General features: G+C 50.3%; 1 protein-coding gene and 1 long non-coding RNA gene across 3 annotated transcripts; both read left to right on the top strand.

Annotated features, from left to right (window-relative positions):
• Positions 1–968: 968 nt before the first annotated feature.
• LOC134028728 (bridge-like lipid transfer protein family member 2) lies at positions 969–18817 on the top strand. Of its 2 annotated transcripts, none has more exons than XM_062472491.1 (39): positions 969–1764; positions 2261–2387; positions 2501–2550; positions 2651–2792; positions 3196–3314; positions 4016–4076; positions 4181–4361; positions 4465–4588; positions 4712–4836; positions 5014–5081; positions 5196–5332; positions 5525–5679; positions 6342–6535; positions 6777–7083; positions 7192–7397; positions 7514–8579; positions 8715–8906; positions 9068–9270; positions 9784–9902; positions 10021–10244; positions 10832–11022; positions 11333–11432; positions 11621–11820; positions 11950–12247; positions 12338–12495; positions 12685–12891; positions 13123–13222; positions 13390–13572; positions 13724–13845; positions 14152–14307; positions 14643–14764; positions 14894–15074; positions 15385–15471; positions 16099–16209; positions 16624–16759; positions 17151–17278; positions 17470–17571; positions 18112–18246; positions 18442–18817. In XM_062472491.1, exons 1-39 carry the CDS (start codon positions 1697–1699, stop codon positions 18622–18624), a joined length of 6768 nt encoding a protein of 2255 aa, XP_062328475.1. In that variant the 5' UTR covers positions 969–1696; the 3' UTR covers positions 18625–18817. The 2 variants fall into 2 exon arrangements, with proteins under 2 accessions (XP_062328475.1, XP_062328476.1); XM_062472492.1 differs by having other exon boundaries at positions 5561–5679.
• On the top strand, positions 18818–20157 carry LOC134028729 (uncharacterized). Its single transcript, XR_009931570.1, has 2 exons — positions 18818–19181; positions 19224–20157. It is a non-coding gene; the product is annotated as an uncharacterized LOC134028729 (long non-coding RNA).
• Positions 20158–20177: the final 20 nt, after the last annotated feature.

The following is a 20177-nucleotide window of genomic DNA, read 5'->3' on the forward strand; positions in this document are numbered from 1 at the left end:
ATGGTGACCTCTGTGGTACTGGCTCTGTGATGATCCCAATTAGAAAACATGTCCATATTGTTGTGAAGGGATGACATAACTACCCCAAACTCCTTTATTAAGCAGTTACAGTGGGGTCACACATTCTGACAGACGTCAGATATGGTGACCTCTGTGGTACTGACTCTGAGGACTCCAAATAAGAAAACACGTGTCCAGATTAGTGTGAAGGGATGACATAACTACCCCAAACAATGTTTTGAAGTTTAACTCCTGTATCAAGCAGTTACAGTGTGGTCACATATGTGAGTGCGCGCACATATAGGCAAAGGTCAGGGAACAGCTCGTCATACATTTCCCCATGTATATGCGCCAATAAAAGAAAATAGAAATACATGAATACATTTAGATTTAAATGCATTTTGATTTTCCATGAAAACAGGTTGTTGACGAATCTCGGAGCTCGAGTCCGAGTCATGTCTGAAGTCTTTTGGGTCGAGTCGCAAGTCAAGTCTGAAGTCACTGTTTGTGCGACTCGAGTCCGAGTCTCAGACTTGAGTCCCCATCTCTGCCAAATTGTCACATTATACAAGGGTTATTGCAAGTTAAACACAGTCCCCAGAGCAATTGAAAATAATTACCTTTTTTAAATGGTTCTGGTTAGGCCTACTGGCTGAAAATGATTGTTCACCCGAAGTCACTATTACAGCAGACTAGTTTGTGGGCGGTGCCTCTCCTACCTCCTCAAGTCATTTTGATGGAAGCTGATCTACCATCTAGCTATGGGGAAGTGACATGGACACTTTCTAGCGTATGTAATCAATAATGTGAGGATATGCATGATGCCCATGTCAAACAGTAACGTCTTCGACCCAAATTTCCCATTATGCTGCCGATAAAGATGTGACCATCAAGCAAGTGCATTCCCCGCCCACTAACTGTAAAAGACCGGCGGCTGCTCTGGAGGTCCAAACCGTGCATCTCTCATCGGTTTTCTTGTCCACCAGTGTCCTGTCGAGTCGTGTGTTTACAGTAAAAACACTGACCGGTGAAGAGGAGAGTCGACTGCCACTGACAGACAAATCGGTGGACTAAATACTTCTGGATAGGGCTGTTGGTGTCAGCGACGCAAAATTAGAGAAGCTAGCTATGCAACCAGTTTGAAGTCCATTTCTGTTGAAGGTGCTTGAGTGCTGTGCTACGTGGAGCCATCATCAGATCTCTTACAAGGCGACCACAACTTGCACAGGAAGGAAGGGAACTAGTGCTGCTAGTAGTTACAGCTATCTGGCTAGCCAGCGACCTAACGTTAGCTAATGAGTCAGGCTAACTGGAAATAGTATGTAAGGATCCTATTTACGTTTGTCATTTGTATACAGTAGGAAGCTATATAACATTAGCTAAATGTAGAGTTATTTATTTTATGCAAGCTATCGTTGTTAGTATAGCTTTATGCTACGAGTTAGCTTTAGCATTGGACGTTATCTAGCTAACACTCAGAGCAAACAAGTATGAATATTGTCATGCACCAGCTACAATCTTTGATATAACTGCTAGCCATAGCTAGCAATTTATCATCCCACGCGAAAGGCACATGATTGACAGATGTCAGCAGACTGCATACTGTAGGGGCCCAAGGTGAAAACGGAAGACCCAGCCCCATGACTACCAGGATTTGGGTGTGAACTGTAAAGCAAGTTGCAACATTTGGGACAGAATGTCTCTTCTGCTGATCGTCATACTTGCAATTATCCTGCTTGGGATACTGTTGGTTGCATTATTCAGGTAAGACAAGGGCTTTGAAATCTCATAGAAATGTACACCCAGGCCCACATGTCAAAGTCACAGCAGTCCGTTGACATAAAACAAGGCTTGACCATATTGTATATCTAACTCGGGTCAAAGCAGATCACCTGACTGGCCTTGGGCATCACACTGTGCATGTGACTCTGGTATAAAATATAGACATAGATCACTCCTTAGACAAGTGTTATGAGAATGTTGTTAATGTTCAAGACCGAGTGGTGGCAGGGGTAGGCTACACTGCAAGATGGAACACTGGGGGCATTGTGTACAAACACAAACAAGTGGCAGCTTGTTCCAGAGATGAATATTCCTTGTTTCCAAAGGTGTACGTGAATCAGATCACTTTGCTCTGACAGTGTGACAATTAAGGGTGATAAATGCACAGTTCCATAGTCATTTTGTTTGTAAATTTTTCGAACATAAGCCTACACTTGGTCGCAAAAGCCTTCAGATCAAATTGTTCTGTCTTCTCTAGATGGTTCATATGCAGCCTGGCAGTGCGATTCTTCCAGAATGTCCTGAACGCAGAACTGAAGATCCAGTCTGTTGGGCTCTTGTCAGTACGAGGAATTAGTGTCCAGTTTCAGCCCCAGCACACTATAGTAGGTCGCAGCTCTCAAGCTTGTTTCACATGACATTCATGTGTGTGGAGTGCAGCACTGTTCCCTGACTGTATCTCAAACCGTGTCTTTCTGCTTGTTTGTTTTCCTTGTAGGAAATCGACAAGATATGGATTTCAAGTAAACTGTTAAACCCTGACCTGCCGTGAGTGTTTAGCTGCATGACCCATCTAAAAGGAGAGTGATTAGCGCAGTAGAGATGATAACATGTTTGTTTTGTGCTTACTGCATGTTTCTTGTTTTAGGAGGTACCTGGCCCTTTGTGTTGGTGAGACCAGAGTGAGGTTTGACCTTCAGGAGTCTCTGAAACCTCAGAAGCCCAGGACCCATGGAGGAGAGTCAGGGAGACTTCCTCTCAGCCCTGCAACATTACACTTCCTGTCTCAGGTATGGGGGTCAGATGGCTGAGCGGTTAGGGAGTCGGGCTAGTAATCAGAAGGTTGCTGGTTCGATTCCCGGCCGTGCCAAATGACGTTGTGTCCTTGGGCTAGGCACTTCACCCTACTTGCCTCGGGGGGAATGTCCCTGTACTTACTGTAAGTCGCTTTGGATAAGAGCGTCTGCTAAAATGACTAAATGTAAAATGTAAATGAAGCCAGTCTACACAAAGAAGAACACATGAATGCCTGTTATTAGTGCATGTGGGAGAAATGGACAGATTTACCAGTTGCAGATGTCAATCCCAATCTTTAGATAATGAATATGGTATGGTAATTTCCACCGAATGCATGAGAAATTCATGTTTGTTGACTGAGTGAAGTTCTGAGTACTTCCTGGTGTTTTCTTTTAGCTGCTGTCTTTCCACATGGACTCTATCAATGTGATGGTGCTGAACCTAGCCCTGTCAGAGTCCCTGTGGCACATGACCACCAAAGACATCACCCTGCTGCTCAACCACCACAGCAAAAGGCAAACACCTTCTATCATATCAATTAACCAGTATACAGTAGATCCGATTTCATTCCAATACAGTGTTTCCCACAGAATTAGATTATATTTGTGGTGGTAGGGAGGGGCAGAGCCAGACATTGTAAACATTAGGTGCGTAGTATTTTTAAAGGCATTGAATACTTAATATTGAAATTTAAACACCACAGAATGTGTTGGTTTTGAATTGACCTATTTAAAATTTTAATATACATTTATTTCAATGTAAAAAAAATAATCTGATCCAATAATTCAAGGTTCAGAAATTCAGGTTGCCCCAAGAAAATTAGGGCTGAGCTATTTTGTTAAACGGTATATATAAAAAATAAATAAATATATATATAGGAGTCAGGTGGCTGAGCGGTTATGTAATCGGGCTAGTAATCAGAAGGTTGCCGGTTCGATACCTGGCCGTGCAAAGGACGTTGTGTCCTTGGGCAAGGCACTTCACCCTACTTGCCTCGGGGGAATGTCCCTGTACTTGCTGTAAGTCGCTCTGGATAAGAGCATCTGCTAAATGACTACATGTAAATGTAAATATATATACCGGTATATATTTGTGGCAGGCCGCCACAAATAAATCAATGTATGGGAAACACTGCAATATTAGTACCTCATATAAGAGGTCTAGTTTTTATTGTTGAATGCCGTGCCAAGTGCTTTATGGAAAACTTTGTTTATAGGTTGGCCTGGGACTTCTCTGTGGGCCAGCTGAGCAGCAAAGTGCTCAAAAGCAGCCGTCTGGTGAGCAAGCTGTCTGAACCATTCATAACACTTCAAAACATTGGTGTTCTTCTAAAGAGCAGCCGCTATAAGGGATTGTGCTCGATGTACGCTGTGCCTGGCAGGACACGTGTCTGGCGGAGGTGTCCCTGAGCCTGGGGCTGTCTGGGGACATGACCCTGCCTGAGCTGCGTCCAGGCAGGCTGTCCCTGTGCGTGAGGACCCTGTTGGCTGAGCTCCACGAGGGCCTGTTCCTCAGCCAACTGCTGCTGCCCTCGACCCCTCAGAGAAACACCCACTCCAACGGTGAGTAAGGGTAGAGGATGTGTGATTATATAGAAGGAGTGTATGGAGGGGGGGGGGGGGACACAGGAGTCTAATTTACTTCCTGTTCCTGGTCTGTTTTTAGGATATGACGAGGACGAGTTCATCAAGACAGAGGCCGTGGAGCAGTTTCACCAGCTTATTCCCCAGAAGGTCAACGTGGAGTTTGAGAATACTAACATAACTCTGTCCATGCACAGTCAGAAAAGGTGAGTAATTAGGGACATAAACTTATCTATCCACCTGCTTTTATGTATGATGTCTTCTTTAAGTCAAAATAAGCAGTGATATGCATGCCTCAGATGTGTTTTGTGTTGATCTGAATCATTCAGACACTTGAATTGGACCCTGAAGTCCCTGAAGGTGGGCTATGGACGTGAGGACGAGCAGCTGCCTCTAAGGAGCTTCAGCCCAGAGCTGAGCTTCCCCCAGAGCAACCTGGAGTTCCTTCTGGAGGGTGAGAGGAGGGGATGGGAGGGGATAGGATGGTGAGAGGAGGGGATGGGAGGGGATAGGATGGTGAGAGGAGGGGATGGGAGGGGATATGATGGTGAGAGGAGATGGGGTAGAGAGAGGCATCTATGGGGGAAGAGTGACCCTTTGGAGTCATAACAATTTCCACTTTGTTCCACAGATGGGCTTCTTCTTTCACAGAGCAGACAAAGAATACTCTGCCTTAATACACTCCGGACTGTTCTGCAGGTGATGATGACCCACTTTATTTCACATAGCCTCAACGCTCTTCAATAGGTTTGACATCTATTAAACTAAGGGGGCAGAGAGTTAGATCTTGTTGTGTGTTGCTCTTGTTTCCAGGCAACATCAGTGGACATATCGGGGTCAGTCACAGTCAACACCTGCATCATCCACTACCGTCACCAGGAGTTCTCCCATTGGCTGGACCTGTTTCCATGGGAACAGCTCATTCACAGGAAAACAGCTCATAGAAAGAGGTATTGAGTCTTTTTTGCAACACAAAACATTAAAAAAAGAGTCAAGCGGTTTTCGATTTCAGGTTTGAAACTAACAACAGTGTGTCAGGTTTGCTCGTACCCCTTAACCGTAACCCTTGGCGTCCTGTCTTCACTCATGTGTGCGTGTGCATGGTGTGTGTATGGTGTTGTTGTTGTTGGTGTGGTGTGCAGTCCAGTGGAGTATTTGCATACCCTTCTGTCCCTCAGGCGTTTCCCCCACCTGGAAGCCCCAGTGATGATCAGCTCCTCTGTGTCCAACGTCAATGTGTCGGTCCAGCTGGTCGACACGCCTCCCTTTGCTCTGGGCTTCATCTCAGCCAGCACAGGTACTGCACACTGTGGACAGTACACATTTAAACACATATACACACTCATACTAAATGTACACCTACCTGAGTATCTGATCACGGTCGAATACTAATTGTTACAGAACAGTGGTATTTAGGCTGGTTTTTAAAGCTGGTTTCATGTAAGAAAAGTGTGTATGCTTGTAGCAGCGCACGAGGGGTCAAATCAGTCGTGGATTCTGGTATGCGGATGAATCACTGCTTTCCAAACATGCCAAACCCAGCTAGATTAGATACCGCTTCTCTTATGTGCAGCGGGTATTTGACATTTGTTATACATTAACTATTATTCCTTTGGGCGTGTGCACATGCAAAGTGTTACTTTACAGTAACTGTATTTTATATATATATTTACATTTAGTCATTTTGCAGACGCTCTTATCCAGAGCGACTTACAGTAAGTACAGGGACATTCCCCCCGAGGCAAGTAGGGTGAAGTGCCTTGACCAAGGACACAACGTCATTTGGCACAGGCGGGAATCGAACCGGTAACCTTCAGATTACTAGCCCGACTCCCTAACCGCTCAGCCACCTGACTCCCTATATTTGCACAGTATGTATCGACAGAACGTATCCAAGCTAACATCCCACAGCATTCTGGTTTCTGACTCCTGCATCTCTCCTCCTGCTCTGTTCCTCAGAGCTGCAGCATCTCCTGGACATCAGGACTGTGGCCGAGAGCCTGCAGACCCAGAGCGTGCACCAGCGTGGCTCCCTGTCCCTGGACCACTTCTGGTGGAGGGTGGGCCAGGGCTCCCACATCCAGCAGGCCCCACACCCCCCAGGCAAACACGTGTGGGGGGAGGCCCTGATCCTTGACTCCCTCACTCTGCAGGTACAAAGCTTTGTCACATCATTCAATACACTTCATTGGCCCTTAAGAAAATTCCAGCATTCGGGTGACTGAAAATAAATAAATAAAAAGGTTTTAACCCTTGTGCTGCACAAGGGTTAAAGAGGTAGCATGTGGAGTACAAACAGTCTCAGAAATATCTCACACACAAACATAAGTTCGTCAAACATGGTGTGCCGGATTCGTTTTTCCCACATTCTTCCTCCGTCCACCTCCTCCTCAGGGGAGCCTCAACAAGCCCCAGCTGGAGTCGAACAGCCAGGCTCCGAGCCTGAGCGTGGAGTCCAGCCTAAAGGGACTCCAGCTGGAGATATCAGAGACCTGCGGCCTGTGCCTGTCCCGCCTGCTCTCTCTCTGTAACCTGGCCGGCTCCCGGAGGCTGAGGGCGGCCGAGCAGCCGGACGTGGTGCCCTGCTCCGTCCTCGCCGACGGGGACGTCACCTCCACCCACCAAGCGCACCTTCCCCTGCTCTTCAAACTAGAGTGTAGCCTGGAGGATGTCAATGTGTTCACGCTCTCCAATGTGGCTGGTAGGTGCTAATGCTTCACGGGAGGGAAGTTCAGCTGAATCTGCTGCATGATCATGCCCCTACACACACACACACACACACACACGCCTGCGTGTTTTTATCCTCCAGGTGCCGTGTCGTTGCGAGTGGACACTGTGGAGGCCTTGGGCTCTGGGGAGAGCTACAGGGTGTCTGTCCAGGGGGTGACTCTGTCCGTGGTGAAAGCTCTTACAGAGACCGTGGAGCCGTGCTGTCCCTCCGCCCAGATCCTCAACCCCGTCCTCAAACTCCGCACCCTGGCCCTCTGCTACCACGTCACCACCTGGACCCTGGAGGTAGGCACCGGGACGCAGCCACGGTCCTAGCATCCCTCCCCCACGACACCTTCTCCCCTGATCCACGCAGGTCCGTACAGGCAGCCTCAGGGTGTGTTTCCCCCCCCCCCGTGCAGGTCCAATGTGAGGAGGAGCTGGAGGTGCAGTGGATGCCGTCCGACCACATGTTCCTGTACCACCACGCCACGGAGAGCCACAGCTGCTGGGCTTCCCTGTGCGACTCTCTGGGGCTGCACCATGGAGTGGAGAGTCCAGAAGCAGCTCCCCCGGAGAGCCAGACGGCCCATGGGCATAGCAGAGTGCTGTGCGTGCGGGCGGAGCTGGGCCGTACCCGCCTCACGGCGCACGTGACTGAGAAGAACTACATCCTGTGGCACACGCACGCCCTCTCCGTCTCCGCCCACGCCGGCTCCGTGCACCTGCGCTCGCCCCACCTGCTGCTCAACTTCGACGGCAACGACATCTTCTCCTTCAAGGGTCTGGACGTCCAGACGCACCCCGAGCTGAAGGAGATGGCGCACCACCGGCACGGATTCCCCTTCCTCGCCACGCCCCACAACCGCACCTGGGTCTTCACCTGCCCCAACCTGTCCGTGGAGTTCCCTTACCAGTACAACTTCTCCAAAACCTTCGACAAGGCCATCAGCGTGCAGAAGTGGCTGAAGACCCTCCACCACAGGCCCGACGAGATCCCAGACCTCCAGCGGCTGCCCCCAGACCTGGTCTTCAGCATCAGCCAGTTCTCCTTCGTCTTCCTGGACGACGTGTTTGAGATCAAGCTGCGGGACAACTACGAGCTGATGAAGGACGAGAGCAAGGAGAGCGCCAAGCGGCTGCAGCTGCTGGACAAGAAGGTGGCGGACCTGAGGAAGCAGCACGGGGAGCTTCTCCCCGCCAGGAAGATCGAGGAGCTGTACACCTCGCTGGAGAGGAAGCACATCGAGATCTACATCCAGCGCTCGCGCCGCCTCTACTCCAACACGCCCATGAGGAAGTCCCTGCTCACCTGGACGGTGTCGGACCTGGAGCTGGTGGTGCTGGCTGACCGGTCGCTCCACGGGCCCGAGCGGGTCAGGGAGCAGCTCCGGGACATTGACGGGGTCAGCCCCTTCCCCAGAGACGGGCTCCCCCTGGTGGTCCAGTGGTGTAGGGCGGTCAAGTTCCAACTCGCCGCATTCCTGGGTGAGTTCCAGACCTAGCTAGCTATATTGTCACACTAAAGTACCCTGTAGTTATGGAAACCAGTGCATGCACTTTTTTGTCTATCTTTGTGTCCTGTTGAATGATTAGAATTCTGTCTTCTCTCTAATTGACCAGTGAGGATCCGGGACTATCCTCGCTACCTGTTTGAGATCCGGGACTGGGACCTGGCCGGACGTCTGATTGGCACAGAGCAGGATGGGCAGGCCAGAGCTCGCCGCAAACAGGTGGTCCCATTGGGCCAGCCCTGGGGTGACATCATCGTCCTCAGGAACATGCCCCCACTCAAGTTTTACTATGATTTCACCTGTGAGTGTGTCATGCTTTTGCCTCACGATACAAACAATTCCTCCACATTATCTAATTTGCACAGAAAAAGTTTATTAACTGCATTTTTTTATCAAATGTCTCAATCTTTGGTAATTTACAGGAAGTTTGTTCTTTTCTTGTCTTTATTCTCTTCCACACAGCCAACATATCTCTCTACACTATCGTGTGGGGTCCATGCTGGGACCCAGCCTGGACTCTGATTGGTCAGGTGGTGGATCTGTTAACCAAGCCCACTGTGGACCCCTCCCCTTCCCTGGCCTGGTGGGACAAGAGTCGCCTGCTGATGCACGGCCACTGGGTCATGAACATCGACCAGGCGAACCTGCACCAGCTGGCCACCGAGGTAAACACTTCCTGCTGAACTCTCCTCACACTTCCTGCTGAACTCTCCTCACACTTCCTGTTGAACTCTCCTCACACTTCCTGCTGAACTCCTCACACTTCCTGCTGAACTGTCCTCACACTTCCTGCTGAACTCCTCACACTTCCTGCTGAACTCTCCTCACACTTCCTGTTGAACTCTCCTCACACTTCCTGCTGAACTGTCCTCACACTTCCTGCTGAACTGTCCTCACACTTCCTGTTGAACTCTCCTCACACTTCCTGCTGAACTGTCCTCACACTTCCTGTTGAACTCTCCTCACACTTCCTGCTGAACTGTCCTCACACTTCCTGCTGAACTGTCCTCACACTTCCTGCTGAACTCCTCACACTTCCTGCTGAACTCTCCTCACACTCGCCCCTCATCTGATGACATAAGCGATGCTACTGAGGGCTAGATACACCTGGGTCAGGTCAATCTGTGGGCTAGGTGAAACTGTGGACAAGGTAAAAGCAACTTTTCCTCTCTTTGAAGGACCCCTATAACACTACAGAGAACATGCACTGGGAATGGAACAAGCTCATGTATGAATGGAACCCTGGACAGTTTGTCTTTAAAGGAGACATGGACGTGAATGTGAGGACTGCCTCTAAGTAAGTAGAACAACTCAGAATCCAACATGTCTTCTTCACACGATATCCAATGTAAACCCTATTTATATTTACATAAACGGAATTCCATCATATATTATTTTGCTTTTCTCCTCCTCAGGTATGATGACATTTGTTTCCTGCACCTGCCCAACCTGTGCATGACCCTCGACCTCCAATGGCTGTGTCACGGCAACCCCCATGACCACCACGCCGTGATGCTCTGCTGCGCGGAGAACGTAGCCGATGTGACCTCGGGTCAAGCCCACGACTCTTACAGAGCCTTCCGCTCAGAGAACCTGAACCTCTCCATCACCATGGACCTCAACCAGCACTGTGGCACAGGTGGGTCAGGAGGTCAACCTCAACCAGCACTGTGGCACAGGTGAGTCAGGAGGTCAACCTCAACCAGCACTGTGGCACAGGTGGGTCAGGAGGTCAACCTCAACCAGCACTGTGGCACAGGTGAGTCAGGAGGTCAACCTCAACCAGCACTGTGGCACAGGTGAGTCAGGAGGTCAACCTCAACCAGCACTGTGGCACAGGTGGGTCAGGAGGTCAACCTCAACCAGCACTGTGGCACAGGTGAGTCAGGAGGTCAACCTCAACCAGCACTGTGGCACAGGTGGGTCAGGAGGTCAACCTCAACCAGCACTGTGGCACAGGTGGGTCAGGAGGTCAACCTCAACCAGCACTGTGGCACAGGTGGGTCAGGAGGTCAACCTCAACCAGCACTGTGGCACAGATGGGTCAGGAGGTACACTGCTGATAAAAAAGCTCCTGGATATCATCTACTGCAGCCATTCCCAAACTGTGGGTCGTAAACTTGTTTACCCAACAGGTTGAGTAAAGAGGCATAGTTCCAATTTTTCAGTGTACTTTTCCAGTGAATTAATCAGTAGTGTGTGTGTGTGTGTGTTGTCCCCGTTCAGAACCCTGTCAGCCCAGGATCCTGCTGTACAGCAGCACGCTGCGATGGATGCAGAACTTCTGGGCCACCTGGACGGGGGTGTCGCGCCCCATCTGCAGGGGCAAGCTGTTTCAAAGCCTCAGGCCTTTCCGCAAGAAGCTGGGCCAGCACTACAAACAGATGTCCTACACCGCGGCCTTCCCACAGCTACAAGTGAGTCCACGCGCGCACACACACATACACACACACACACACTCCCACTGTAAAACCTCTTCTCAACATGCCGTGGCTACCTAGCAACACCGAAAAAGCAGAGAATATGTGATCTACACTGTCTCTCTTTATGTTTCTACGTCTAGTTTTTCGGTCTCATTCTTTAATATTATTCTATTATGTTTTACCTCTACTTCAGCAGATTAGTTTAGATTGTATAAATATATCCAATGGTGGCCTGGCAAGACCAAAAGACCTTCTGACTAATACTGTGGATGTTAGGTAATTGTTTGTCTGTTCCCTTTGGCAGGTGCATTACTGGGCGTCCTTCGCCCAGCAGAGAGGGATCCAGGTAGAGTGCAGTAAGGGCCACGTCTTCACCAGAGGAGCCCAGAGGCTCATCCCCCAGGGTAAGGACCCTGGCACTGCTCCCACAAATGCCAAGCTCTATTTATACACCTGCGCACAGCCACCACAACCTCGTCCAGATGCCAGCCTGACGACCCAAACAGCCTCGCTTCATTGTCTGACCCGGCCTGAATGTGTGTTCTGCCCCCCCCCCCCCCCCCCCCACACACACACACACACACACACACAGCTGGCACGGTGATGAGGAGGCTGATCTCGGAGTGGAACGTGACCCAGATGGTGAGCGAGCTCACCCAGATGACAGTCCACCTCATGGCGTCCACCAGGGACGAGACGGCCGACCACCAGATCAACGCCCAGGTGAAGAAGACCCACCTGCTCAGCCTGTCGTCCCTCAGCTACCAGCGCCAGAGCAACCGCATGGAGGAGGTAAGACCCCCGGACGCAGGCCTCCGGGGGCTGCTAGCTTCAGACACCACGGTCTGGTGGTGTCCTATTGGATTCCCTGTGGATCGATGGCGTTTCAATTGCTTTTTATTTATTTGAATTCTTTTACAGGAAGTGAACCCCAAGGACGAAAGCAACGCCTCCTACACACACAAGCTGTGCCTGGTGGACCTGCGAGCGTCCTGGACCACCACCAACAGAAACATAGCGTTCGGCCTGTACGACGGCTACAAGAAGGCGGCCGTGCTGAAGAGGAACCTGTCCACCGAGGCCCTGAAGGGCCTGAGGATCGACACCCAGCTGCAGGCCAAGAAGCTCAAGCGCTCCCTCTCCAACTACTCTCCCAGCTCGGCCCCCTCCGCCCCGGCCGTGCCCAGCACCAGCCGTGCAGAGAAGAGCCAGAACGAAGGTGAGGAGGAGGAGGGGGAAGTCCTCTTCAGAACGTTGGCTTCGTGTCTCCGCTGTTCTGTAAAGCCTTTCCATCCTTCCGTCCGAGCAGGGACGTCCATGCTGCAGAAGCTGATCGAGGAGACGGACAAGTTTGTGGTGTTCTCGGAGGAGGACTCTGGCGTGAGCGACCTGCTGTGTGGCATCGCCGCCTGCCAGACGGACGACGTCTACAACCGCAACTGGTTCATCGAGCTGGTCAACTGCCAGGTAACCGGGCCGCCGCCGCCAACCGCTCTCTCTCTCTTATTCTCAAACCGTCTTCGATTCTAAGCGAGGGAAAAGGAAAGTCAGCGGTCGGCGTAATCATCTCGCCTTGCAAAAGAGACGTTCAACCCTGTGTCTCTGTCACTGACCTGGTGTATGATGTCATGGTGACCCCCCCCCCCACTCGTATAGATGATGCTGCGGGGCACGGAGACAGCTGGATGCGTGCTGGTGTCGGCCGCCAAGGCCCAGCTGCTGCAGTGCGAGCACCACCCCGCCTGGTACAGCGACACGCTCAAGCAGAAGACCACCTGGACCTGCCTGCTGGACGGCATGCAGTACTTTGCCACCATGGAGCCCAACCCGTCAGACCAGGAGGACTGGCAGCTGTGGCTGGAGGTGAGGCCGGCTTCGGCTCCGCACAGCACCGAACCTCATCTGGAATCACAATCCCTCTCTCTACAGGAGGCCTATAGCCTGGTCATAACCGGAACTGTTTTTCACTAACCCGCCTGATGCTACTTGCAGTAATTCATGGAAAGGAAAGCCTGTAACCATAATCTGGATTACACTCAGATCTCAGGGATTTTCCAGTGAGCTAACAGTTTGTGTGGGTGTGTGGGACTGCAGGTGAAGAACATCGAGGAGCACAGAGAGAAGAACCTGGACTCGGTTCTGGAGCTGATGGAGAGTGGCCAGGCCGTGGGGGGCATGGTCAGCACCACCACAGGTACTGATCCTCCTACACACACCACACACACACCTTCACACACACACACACACCGCAAACGCACACACACTGCACACACATCTGCATGCGTGCTACACGCACAGGAGCACACACGGCACACACATCGACTCTGACCCTGAACTGTGACTCTGTTTGCCGTCCGCCAGACTGGAACCTGCCTGCCCAGGTGAACGACACCCAGCAGGTGCAGCGGATCATCTCTCGCTGCAGCTGCCGTATGTACTACGTGGGCTACAGCCACGACATCGACCCTGAGCTGGCCACGCAGATCAAGCCCCCAGACCTGAGGGGCAGCCACGAGAAGGAGGACCTGCTGAAGAAACAGGCGGGTAAGGTCACCCTCAAACGCAGTCAGACTTTTACTTTAAACGAGGTGTGTTTGTTTTGACAAAATCTCTCTAGAGGATTGAGCCAAATGTTTCTATGTAGTTTTGTTCACGGCCAAACGACTAACCCTTTGCTGCCCTGTTCTGATTGTAGGGGCGGTGGACACCTTCACCCTTACTCACCACGACCTGGAGATCTCCACCAACCCCGTGCAGTACGCCATGATCCTGGACATCGTCAACAACCTGCTGCTGCACGTGGAGCCCAAACGCAAGGTTCAGACCCCGCCCCGGTCCATCCACACCCTTCAGTGTATGACCTCTCTATTACTCTCTTTGTCACTCTCTCTCTTTGTCACTCTCTTTGTCACTCTCTCTCTCTCTCTCTCTCTCCCTCTCTCCCTCTCTCTCTCTCCCTCTCTCCCTCTCTCTCTCTCTCTCTCTCTCTCTCTCTTTCTCACTCACTCACTCACTCACTCACTCTCTCTCTCTCTCTCTCTCTCTCTCTCTTTCTCTCTCCCTGACCGTGAGCTGTAGTAGGCTGTCGCTCCCTCTCACCCCTCCGCCCCGTGTCGTCCGCAGGAGCACAGTGAGAAGAAGCAGCGCGTCCGCTTCCAGCTGGAGATCTCCAGTAACCCGGAGGAGCAGCGCAGCAGTATCCTGCACCTGCAGGAGGCCGTCCGGCAGCACGTGGCCCAGATCAGACGCCTGGAGAAGCAGATCTACTCCAACAGCAGGGTCAGGCTCTTTACAGACACACACAACACACCACACACCAGTGTACACTAGGGTCTCATCACAGGGGCCATAGACGGAGGTGGTTATTTCATGAAGGGAACTGAACTGAACTTCAACAGCAGGGTCAGACTCAATGCAGACATATTGTGCTAATAGTTGCTACAGTCTTGTACAGCAGAAGCAGCTGTACATAGAAGTACAGTCAGTTAAACTAGAATGGATATGAGCGTTTCAGTCTCAGCACAGTGAGAAGGGGCCATAGATGTTAGAGGTTCTGTCAGGTAGGGGAGTCAGTCCAGGTCCCCGTTGCTGACCCACCACATGTTGACCCACAGGCCCATACAGAGGATCTGAGAGGAGACGAGCTGTGCGAGATCATCGTGAGGCTGCAGAACCAGCTGAACCAGGAGAAGACGGACATGCAGATGAAGAGCGAGGAGCTCAACATCCTCATCAGGTTCCTCTCAGCCCAGCGCGACACACATCCCCTGCCCCCCCACGCTCAGAGGACGGGGGGGGGGGGACGGGGGGGGGGGAAGATATCGAACACTGCTGAAACTGACCCGTGTTTCTGTGCTCCTTCCAGGTGTTTCAAGGACTTTCAGCTGCAACGGGCCAACAAGCTGGAGCTCCGCAAGCCCCCCGAGGACGTCAGCGTGGTGAGGAGGACCGAGATCTGCTTCGCCCAGGCCCGCTGGTGCCTCACCGAGGAGGACGGCCAGCTGGGCATCGCTGAGCTGGAGCTGCAGAGGTTCATGTACAGCAAGGTGGGCACCTGGGCGAGGGGAGGTGTGCCTTTAGGGCAGTGGTGGCGAACCATGTGCCATCGAGGGCCAAGAGGGTGCAGGTTTTCGTGTCAACCAAGCACTACACCAGCTGATTTTACGAATGAGTTGCTCCACTAAGTCTTCGTGAAATCAGCTGTAGTAGTGCTTGGTTGAGGCGAAAACCTGCACCCTCTTGGCCCTCGATGGCACATTGTTTGCCACCACTGCTTTAGGTTTGGGGTTAGGGTTAGGTTTGGGCTAGGCTAACCCCTCAGATGCTGACCCGTCTGTGGAACCCATCTCCCTGCAGCTGAACAAGTCTGACGACACTGCGGAACACCTCCTGGAGCTGGGCTGGTTCACCATGAACAACCTTCTGCCCAACGCCGCCTACAAGGTAACCTCCGACCCTTTCACCTCTGCCCTACAGTCTGGACAGGCACGGCATGTAAACCTAACTACAGGATGAAGCGATGCTAGTCCCTTTCTTGAAGTGTTGTTCACACCAAGGCCACTAGGTTGTGTCGGTTTATGTTTACGTTTCTCTGCTGGCTTCCCCCTGTGCAGCACGTGAGGGTATGTATGGTGCTGGTACCGTCTCTGGGTATTCAAACCCTCTCGTCTGTTCACTCGCTGACGGAACCCGCATGACAGCCATCGGACGTCCCCCACCTTCACCCCACCCTAACCCCACCTCATCCATGTTCTCCACCATATGTTTTTCTGTCTGAACTTCCACTTCATCTTTGCTGTGTTTTACATTGTGTGAGGTGTGTGTGTGTGTTGCTTGTTCACAAGCCCCTCTCACGGCACATGGAGTATGTGGAGCAGGACATCTGGAGTGATTTGTCCTCTTACATTGTGTTCCTCATTGACCACGATGGCATACGGTTCCATCGGTCCGAATGAACCATACCATTTTGCCAGCCTGTTCCGTCACCCGTCTTCGCCGTATTGCCAGGTGCATTGTGGGCCTGATATGCTGTCGTTGAGACGACTGAAACGCCCTCCCTCTGTGTGTCAGGTGGTGCTGCGTCCTCAGAGTCCCTGCCAGTCAGGCCGCCAGTTCGCCCTCCGCATCTTCAGCAAAGTCCGACCCCCGGTGGGAGGCATCTCAGTCAAGGAGCACTTTGAGGTGAGGAGACCCAGAACCATCTTAGACGTTTGCCTCAAACGGGGAGTCAGGTGGCTGAGCGGTGAGGGAAGCGGGCTAGTAATCCGAAGGTTGCCAGTTCGATTCCCGGTCATGCCAACTGATGTTGTGTCCTTGGGCAAGGCACTTCACCCTACTTGCCTCAGGGGAATGTCCCTGTACTTACTGTAAGTCGCTCTGGATAAGAGCGTCTGCTAAATGACTAAATGTAAATGCCTCAACATTTACATTTTACATTTAGTCATTTAGCAGACGCTCTTAAACAGAGCGACTTACAGTAAGTACAGGGAGGGACATTCTCCTTGAGGCAAGTAGGGTGAAGTTCCTGACTCCCAACATCAGTGGCCTCCGAGCCTGGTAGCTCAGCGGGACGTTTATGTGTGGCTGGTTTTTCAGGTCAACGTGGTGCCTCTCACCATCCAGCTCATGTACCAGTTCTTCAAAAGGATGATGGGATTTTTCTTCCCGGGGAGGAACGTGGAGGAGGAGGAAGTTGCTGATGAAGAGGACAAGTTCCGATTGGTCACCACAGGTACGTCTATCCACTTCTGGTTATTGACCTTCAGCTTTATGACTTATTGGCCTGCGAGTATTGGTTGCCACCCAGTCTATCTCTACATGTGTGCACCAGCTTAAAAGCCATACCCCGCGGCTCACAGATCAATGATAGTTTCCATTGTCTTTGCCCGTCCTTTGGGTGTGGTATTGAATTGCTGGTTGCTGCATGTTATGCCATCCCCAAGGCTATAAAAAGCCTGTGTCAACTGTGCAGTGTGACCTTGAGAGGTGTGTGTGTGTGGGGGGGGGTGTTTGTGTGTGTGTGACAGTGTCACTTCTCAAGTGCGGCTCAGGGGGAGTATATGGTTTGTGATGTGGAGAGTCACCCAGAGGTGACAGTGCTGGCGTTGTTGTGTGAACACCAGGTATTCCTGTGGTGAAACCCCGTCAGCTCTCAGAAGACACCATGGGGGCTCTGGGCCCCAGCAAAGGGGTCACCCAGGGGTTAAACCGCACAGCAGGGGTCAGGAGGTCGTTCCGCAAAACCCCAGAGGTATGACAATCCTATGAACAAACATCAGAGAGAGAGAGAGGAGTAAAGATGGTTTGATTCCCACATGCTGTCCATGAAGTATTGACCAGTCTTGACCACTATAATGGACAAGAGGTTTTCTATTATAACATTTAATGCGTGATACCAAACATCTTGTCTTTTTAATGTATGTCTTACCTCTGGTCCTCCAGCATCCTGTGGATGACATAGATAAAATGAAGGAGAGGGCAGCCATGAACAACTCCTTCATCTACATTAAGATTCCCCAGGTCCCCCTCTGCGTCAGCTACAAGGTGGGGTGCTTAACGGTTCACTGCATGTTGACCTCTGACCTCCTCTATCCTATACTGAACCACGCAGGGAACAGCAGGATTATCACACACTGTGGGAAACCAGCAAACTAGGTTGTTCATGTACTGTTTACTAGGCCTGACAGGAAAATCCCACAGCATCTGCTGTGTTACGAAGTGTGGTTTCTTAAATCCTATTGAACAGACACTATGTCATCATTTCAAAGGCAGTCACATGGACCGCCATTTTAATCTCTCGGATTTTCAATTTCAGGTCTTTAGGGGTTTGCATAAGGATTATTACTGTCCCCCACTGTTTTAATATGCTTCTCATCTTATGTAAAGCCCAGAGAAAAACCCACACTTGTTGGTTATTCTGAGACGTGTCATACTTCTACAATATGACCTAATCAAACCGAACGTCCACTGTAGGATTTCTCAATAAGAAAACACATTTGCCCGTACGGTATCCTTTAAACACAGCACGACAGTTCAGTAAGACGTCTTTTCTTGTTGTCGACGTGTGTGTGTTCGTGCCCCTAGGGAGAGAAGAGCAGTGTAGACTGGAAGGACCTGAACCTGGTCCTGCCCTGCCTGGAGTACCACAACAACACCTGGACCTGGCTGGACTTTGCCATGGCTGTGAAGAGAGACAGTCGCAAAGCTCTGGTGGCACAGGTACTGATACCCACAGGAACCTGACTGTTCCGGAAGATCAATATTCAAGCCTGAATTTCAAAACCTCTAAAGTGTTAATCTAGTAGTCAAAGCTACTATACTTTTTGTTTCTGCTTTCACATATTTATACAGACGTGTATTTTGGAGAAAAAAAAAATCAGTTCAGTTTTCTCGTGTTGTCCTCTCGTTGTGCAGATGATCAAGGAGAAGCTGCGTCTGAAGCCGGCGTCTGGCTCGGACACGCGCGGCAAGGCGTCCGAGGGCAAGTCTGACAGCATGCAACAGCAGGAGGAGGACGAGAAGGCCCGGCTGCTCATCGGACTCAGCACCGCCGACAAGAGCACCAGCAAGAAAAGCATCTTCAGCCGCCGCAAGTGACGCACGAGCACACACGCTTACACACACGTGCTTACACACACGTGCTTACACACTCACACTGAGACAGTACCATGCTGTGGCAGCTACCCACCCCATTCCCTAGTTTAGGGAATTAGGCAGAGACCAGACCGTCTTTTGTGTGGAGAACTGGGGCTTTGGCGTTAATCCACTGGGAGGGAGGGGGGGAGGAGAGGGGAGGGGAGGGGGAGGGGGAGGAGCCCAGTTATATCAAGCCTGCTCCCCCTTCCTGTTCACACACTACCTGAGCCTGCAGAACCTAAAGGATGTTCTCAGCCTGGAACTGTTCACTGGCCTGGAACTGTTCACTGTCTCCCTTAAAACTGCTGTGTAGGCATTAAAGGAATGGGCTGATGTTCACGGATGTATAACGAGAAAATCAGGATGTCACAGACCAAGTATAGTCAATGTTTTTCATCTGTTTGCTTTTGTGCAATGCATAACGTTTCGTTCTTTCACATCAAATTACTGGTAAGGTCCTGAAATTTCACAGAAAAGTCCTGAAATTTCATGGAAAGGTCCTGAAATTTCACGGAAAGGTCCAGAAATTTCTTGGAAAGGTTCTGAAATTTCACGGAAAGGTCCTGAAATTTCTCAACCAATACCACTTGTGTCCTCTATATGTTTTTCTATTGGTTGTTTTCAGGGTATTACACCAGGGATGTATGTGGTTGGAGGGTTCACTGTTTTTGGATAGATTGCATTGTTATTTTCAGGTGTTGACTGAGAGCAGTTTCCCTGCCGGTTCAGGAAAGTCCTGTCTCTACAGAAGATCAAAACTCAACTGAATGGACCTTGAAAATATTCAAGTGTGTGTTCTAAGAAACACCCTGGTCTTAGAGCGCTGCACTGGGCACAATGTTTTCTTAGTCTGTTTTTTGTAATTGGATCACATAGCGTCTTACTCACGACAACCTTATCATACTGTCACTGACTGGGAAAGCTATCACTGTAAAAGTTGGCAAAGACATTTTTTATTATATACATTATTATAACTACAAGACTTCCTACAACTTACAAAGCATCTAAAAGGGAGCTGAACATGCATTGTTCCTAAACATATCTGTGCAATATAAAATAAAAACAAGCAGCAAAATAAAGAATACAGTGGATTGGCACTTCCATTGGTTCCAATTGTTCCAATGGGCTGTTGAAAGTCATAGCTGAAGACTTCTGTTGCAGTTTGTGGCTGACTGATGTTTTGTAATTTTAACACTAAAGCACTTTTTAAGCAAAGTATTTTCTGATATTTTTGTAACCATGATGATTATTTTGTGTTGAATTGCAACAGTACTGCTGATCTAGTTATGTTACAGCCTGAGGGATGTCAAATACGGTTGCCTAAAAGTAAATATATTTCAAGGAATTATTCTCTGATATGTTTCTCTCGTTTTGCGATATGAAAATAGATATTGTAATTAATTCATATTTTTTCTGTTCCACTGTTCTGTAAGAATTTTTCACTGTGCATGTTAAATTGCATAATTAATTGTCAATAAAGGGGTTATTCTGTCACTTGACAACAGTTATTGATG

Source organism: Osmerus eperlanus, chromosome 11, assembly GCF_963692335.1.
Source record: "Osmerus eperlanus chromosome 11, fOsmEpe2.1, whole genome shotgun sequence".
Lineage (NCBI taxonomy): Eukaryota > Metazoa > Chordata > Actinopteri > Osmeriformes > Osmeridae > Osmerus > Osmerus eperlanus.

Excerpts from the sequence above, each read along its gene's own strand:
- LOC134028728 (XM_062472491.1), top strand. The coding sequence starts at position 1,697 with ATGTCTCTTCTGCTGATCGTCATACTTGCAATTATCCTGCTTGGGATA. Across the intron at positions 5,082-5,195 it reads CACTCCGGACTGTTCTGCAG|GCAACATCAGTGGACATATC; the intron begins GTGATGATGACC and ends TCTTGTTTCCAG. Across the intron at positions 18,247-18,441 it reads GCAAAGCTCTGGTGGCACAG|ATGATCAAGGAGAAGCTGCG; the intron begins GTACTGATACCC and ends CTCGTTGTGCAG.